The sequence below is a fragment of the Callospermophilus lateralis genome, chromosome 2, assembly GCF_048772815.1.
Source record: "Callospermophilus lateralis isolate mCalLat2 chromosome 2, mCalLat2.hap1, whole genome shotgun sequence".
In the NCBI taxonomy this organism is placed as follows: domain Eukaryota; kingdom Metazoa; phylum Chordata; class Mammalia; order Rodentia; family Sciuridae; genus Callospermophilus; species Callospermophilus lateralis.
Window position 1 is genome coordinate 48,472,328 of NC_135306.1, and position 6,000 is coordinate 48,478,327.

Below are 6,000 nucleotides of genomic sequence, written 5' to 3' on the forward strand. Positions count from 1 at the left end.
AGCTAGGCAAGGGAAGAGAGGAACCTGAAACTCGTAAAGGTAACACTGTTTCAAAACAAAAGTTAGAAAGAAAAACTCTCAAGATCCTTATTATTAGTGATTAAAGTTTTTTTAAATGTATTTTGTTAAAGTAATTTTTTCAATTCTTTTCCTTTTCCCAAATGAAGTAAATTTTTTGTCTCTTATAACTGCTTAGAAGATAGTTGTTACTCTTATTCCTTAACCTTTAAAGTTCTGTCAAAGATTCTCCTTGAGCAAACTTCAGTGAGGTGTCCTGAGTCCTCTTTGGCTGTAGGACTGGTTTTGTGGCCCAGCGTCGCCTCATCCGGGAGTCATAAGAATCCTGGTAAGTTGGGTTTATGAGAATCTCCTACCCCTTGATATTGGTCACCCTTGATATCTGATCCAATGTCTTGTATCCTAGACTTCATATCTATCTGGTAAAGAGGCCTGCCTTTACAAGAGTTCTGTTAAGTTGTTTTGGCAAGGATCCCTCTACCCCTGATGTTTTCTGTTAGCAATTTTCCATCTACTGCACCCCATTCTACTTGTTGGCTACAAATGTCAGGCTATCTTTGCTGCTTTGGGAGTTGGACCAAGGAGTTTCTCTCCCATGTTGTGAGTCATATTCATATACATATAACATATGCATAATTCATATTCAAAGAGTATGAAAAATAAGTGGATCTTAATAATAAAGCATGATTCAGTTTTGCAAGAAATACATCTGATAATAAGTACTTTACATAGTTTAGCTACTTCATTCTTTTAGTTAACTTTATCTATGCTATTTGCTTCTATTAACTTGGAAGAGGGGTACTTTAAAAGTTCCCATTCTTTGCTTCTTTTTTTAAAAAATGTATTTTTATAATATATAAATATATATTTTTATGTGGTCTGAGGATTGAACCCAGAACCTCACGCATACTAGGCGAGTGCTCTACCTCTGAGCCACAACCCCAGCACCCCCCCCCAATTCTTTGCTTCTTGTCAGACATGACAAGAAAAATATTGATCTCCCAGTTTATTTTTTAGGGGAAAACTTGATGTGATTACCACTTATGCAATATCCGTAGAAAATATTACAATTTCACAAATTAGCCTTTCTTGTGTGTAAACTTGCTAGTTGGTTGGTGTGTCTTCCATAGCTCTGTGTGAAGAATGGAGTCAGCAAAGCTGAAAACAAACCCTTGACTAGGGATTAATGACTCTTCTTTGAGCCCATACCTGCTTGCTACTTTCCTTTACAACCCTTGAACCATCTAGCCTCTCCTCTCTCCCATCCCAAAATCTCCTTCTTGGCTGTGCTAAATGCAGTTAGTTATTTTTTTGTCATCTCTCTCTCTCTCTCTCTCTCTCTCTCTCTCTCTCTCTTTCTCCTTGAAGAGATATTGCTTTCCTGATGTTTTTATCACATTTGGACGGGCATTTGTATTCTTTTTGTCACTAGGCATTGCGATGCAAAAGTGAGAACTTTTGCTTTCCATGAAAAAGGGAATAAGAAACAGAACTATCTGGTGTCTTGCATGCTATGCAGAATAACTACATGGCCCATGTACTTTATGGCCTTTACATCCCATTATTGACATTTAGGGAAAAGATAGCTTACTTTGGTTTGGTAAGAACTAATAATGATGGACCTCTGAAGTTTCATTGGGAAATCTGAACCTTAATAGAAAAAGAAAATTTAATAAAATTAATGACATCTTTTCAATTGTGTTTTCTCATTGTTATATTGGTCATGAGGGTATGAAAATTATTCCTTCGATGTGTGGATAAATCTTATAGTGGTTTGTGATGCTCAAAACCCTACCCTATCTGAGAAAAGCTTATTCCTTTGTATCTCTTCTCAGGATTTTCTGGGTTGGGAATGTGCCTCCCTGGTAGACTGCTCACCTAGCATAGGCAGGATCCAGGATTTGATCCCCAGCTCTGGGAAAAAGAGATCATTAGGTTTTCTTTTGTATAACATGGGAACCATTGGCTTTGAGTTCATGAAGACAGGCAAAATAAATGCAAGATCATGCTACAAACCTATGACAAATAGATGGCTGGGATTGGAGAACTTGCTAGCTCTCCAGTTTACATCATAAGAACTGGCCTCTGGGTAACAATGAGCTGCCATTGTCTTCCATGTGGACGTTTCTTATTTTTGATCCTTGGTGCTTCTGAACGCATTGTGGGTTTTGAGAATAAAACACACAAAAAGAAAAATCAAATATTATTATTTAATTCTACTGTTATTCAACACATGAATAATATGTCAAGCACTAAAGGGGAGAAAGTATCAATTACCTGAAAATTATCTAGCTGAGAATGAAGTAAAAAAAATATTCTCCTTGCAGGAAAAACAAAGGAGACTATAAATAAATGTTAAGAAATTTTTTTCAATAATTTATAACACTTAAAGGCTTTTAAATATTTCATTACATTGCAATTATTTGTTTCAATACATTTTTTAATAAGCACATAAATTTGATACCTTAGAATTTCTGTAAGTAAGTCAATTATATTAAAGTCACTGAGTAAATTTAGTTAGGAAATTAAGTTAAATGCCAATGGCTTTTAAAGTTAACTTTTACTTGGAATTGTTTTTTATTAGAGCATTATAATTATACATAGTAATTGGGTTCATTTTGATACAATCATACATGCAAGGAATTTTATTTCAACCTCCTTTGCCCCCCTCTTCCTCTCCTCCCTCCCCCTATTCTCTCTTCTCCACTCTACTAAACTTCTTTTATTCTACATATACATAAAGGTGAAATCCCTTTGCTACCATTACAAATGAATATAACATGATTTTGTTAAATTCATTCCATTTATTACCCTTTTTACCTTCCTTCCTCCCTCCCTCTCATCCTCCCTCTTCTGTTCCACTCATCTTCCCTGTATCTTTACATATTTGATATTTGATCACCTGCCCAACCACCTTCTTTCCTTGTGTTTGCTCTAGTTTTCACATGTGAGAGAAAACATTTGACCCTATATTCTTAGTCTGGCTTACATCACTTAGCATAGCTTTCTCCATTTCCACTGATGTACTGGAAAATGCCATTATTTCATTCTTCTTTATGGCTAGGTAAAATTTTATTATGTATATATACTATATTTTCTTAATCCATTCATCTATTGATGAGCATCAGAATTGATTCTATAATTTGGCTATTGTGAATTGTGCTGCTATAACATTGAAGGAGGTTTATCCCTATAGTATGCTGCTTTTATACCTTTTTTACCTTGAAATTCTTATTTAGTCATTTTAACTCTGCATTGAATAAAAATATTAAACAATATTATATACAAGGTAGAGATATACATAGAGTATACAAATATATAGATACACATAAGGTATATCTATTATTAAACTTTAATAGAAATTTCAATTGGAAAAAAAATTGTTTTGTTTTTATTTTTATTTTTATCTATTTTTTCACTAGGGAAATAACCTGGGGCACTTTTTATTTTGGCACAAGATTTTGCTAAGTTGCTTAGATCCTCACTAAGTTGCTCAGGGGGACCTAAAATTATAATCCTCCTACCTCAACATCCCAAATTGCTGTGATTACAGGAGTGTGCCATCATGCCTGGGTCAATTGGGGAAAATTCTATAAAGGGTCTTGAGGCAAGTGAGGGGAAAATAAAAACGAAAAATATATGAGAAATCCTGCTCTAAACACATAAACATTACATACAGGAAAACAAAAAACAAAAGTAGAAATTTATGAGGATGACATGAGAAAATTGAAAGTATATTGGTTCCTATTTAAGACATAGGAACAAATCAAGGGCTTCAGAGAACCTAGAGGCAAAGGTGCAAGATCACCCATCTCAAGCAGCCCAGCAGCATCTGCAAGATCCCCAATGGCCTTGCCCTTGGCTTTCCTGCTGGCCCTGGTGGTGCTCAGCTGCAAGAACACCTGCTCTCTGGGCTGTGACCTGCCTCAGATCCACAACCTGGGTCTTGAAATTCCTGAGAAAAATGAGGAGGGGTCCCTGACACTCCTGGAAAAAATGAGGAGAATTCGCACTTTCTCCTGCCTGAACTACAGAAAGGACTTTGCCTTCCCCCAGAAGCTGTTGGAGGGTGAGCAGGTGCAGAAGGCTCAAGCTGTTGCTGTCCTCCATGAGATGACCCAGCAGGTCTTCAACCTCTTCAGCACCCAGGAGGCCTTTGCTGTTTGGGACAAGACCTTCCTGGACACCTTCCTGACTGGCCTCTATGAGCAGCTGGATTGCTTCAAAGCCTGTGTGACCCAGCAGGACGGGGAGGAAAAAGCTCTCCTGAGGGCTGTGAGGAAATACTTCCACAGGATCACTGTCTACCTGAAGGAGAAGAAATACCTGTCTTGTGCCTGGGAGGTGGTCAGAGCAGAAATCATGAAATCCTTCTCTTCGTCAGTCAAACTGTATGGAAAACTAAGGAGCATGGAATGAGTCCTGGTCCAGCAGGGAAATGCTTCTCACTGACGAACACACCTTACCACACTCCCACAAGTTCTGCCATTTCAAAGACTCTCATTCCTGCTGGATTTCTGAAATGAATTCCATCAGTTTATCAGATGATTTCAGGAGTATTAGAAAGTATCATATTCCTTACCCATGACCACGATGATGTATCTGTGTATCTATTTAAATATTTATTTTTATACTATTTATAAGATCTGAAATATTTCTGTTCATAGAAGTTGAGGTAAACCTTTACATTGTGATTGATATAAATATGTACATTTTATATAGTGTCAATTTCTTATTTTGCATTTTTCATTAAATTTTTACTATAAAAGATATATTCTATGTGTTTATTCATTAAAAGACATGTCAAGCCTGATTTTGCAATTTGATCTACAAAATTTATGGTAGAATTGACTTCCCCCTAATATTACATTTACTGTGCACTTAAAAATTCACTTAATGGCTGCCAATACCCTCAGGGTATTGAGGTGAACATGAAAATAGAGTGTCTGCTCTCTTTTGTCTGATTCTTATAGGGAAAGAAACATGAACACAATGATCCTACTTATGCATTATGTTAAATTCTATAATGGAAAAGGGTACACTCATACATTGCTGGTGGGATGCAAATTGGTGCAACCATTATGGAAAGCAGTATGGAGATTCCTCAGAAAACTTGGAATAGAACCACCAATGACCCAGCTATCCCACTCCTCAGTTTATACCTAAAGGACCCAACATCTGCATACTACAGTGACACAGATACATCAATGTTTATAGCAGCTCAATTCACAATAGCCAAACTATGGAACCAACTTAGATGCCCTTCAACAGATGAATGGATGAAGAAAATGTTACTCAGCCTTAAAGAAGAATAATGGCATTTTCAAGTAATTGGATAGAACTGGAGAATATCACTCTGAGCAGAAATAAGCCAATCCCAACAAACCAAAGGCTAAATGTTTTTTCTGACATGCAGATGCTAATTCACAATAAGGGGGTGGGGCTAGAGAGGCATAGAAGTGCTTTGGATTAGACAGAAGAGAGTGAAGGGAGGGGTGGGTAGTCAGGGGTTAGGAAGGATAGTAGAATGAATCAGACATTATTATCCTATGTACGTATATGATTACATGATCAGTACGATTCTACATTGTCTACAACCAGAAGAATGAGAAGTCATACTCTATTTGTATATGATGTGTCAAAATGCATTCTACTGTCATGTATAACTAATTAGAAAAAACAAAAAAATAATTTAAAAGAGCAGTGAAATTCTGTCAGTGGAAGGTAGATGCAGCATGCCAGGAAAGAAATGTGAAAGCAGAGACATCATCTGTAAGTAGATAGACAACCAAATACAAATGTCCATTGAGTTTGCAATTACCAAGAAGTACAATGTATGAAATCTCACTACCAGCAACTGGAAGAAAATTGATGAAAGTGGTTATATGGGGAGAAAGTGTGAAGTGAGAAAAAGAATTAAACTTGATGCTGAGGACATTCAACTATTAAAAGGTGGGGAAGAGCCAGGATGGAGACTGAAGT

At 36.7% G+C, this 6,000-nt stretch overlaps 1 protein-coding gene across 1 annotated transcript; it reads left to right on the forward strand.

Annotated features, from left to right (window-relative positions):
• Positions 1-3,864: 3,864 nt before the first annotated feature.
• LOC143390915 (interferon alpha-2-like) lies at positions 3,865-4,437 on the forward strand. Its single transcript, XM_076843397.2, has one exon. The coding sequence runs from the start codon at positions 3,865-3,867 to the stop codon at positions 4,435-4,437; it is 573 nt and encodes a 190-aa protein (XP_076699512.2).
• Positions 4,438-6,000: the final 1,563 nt, after the last annotated feature.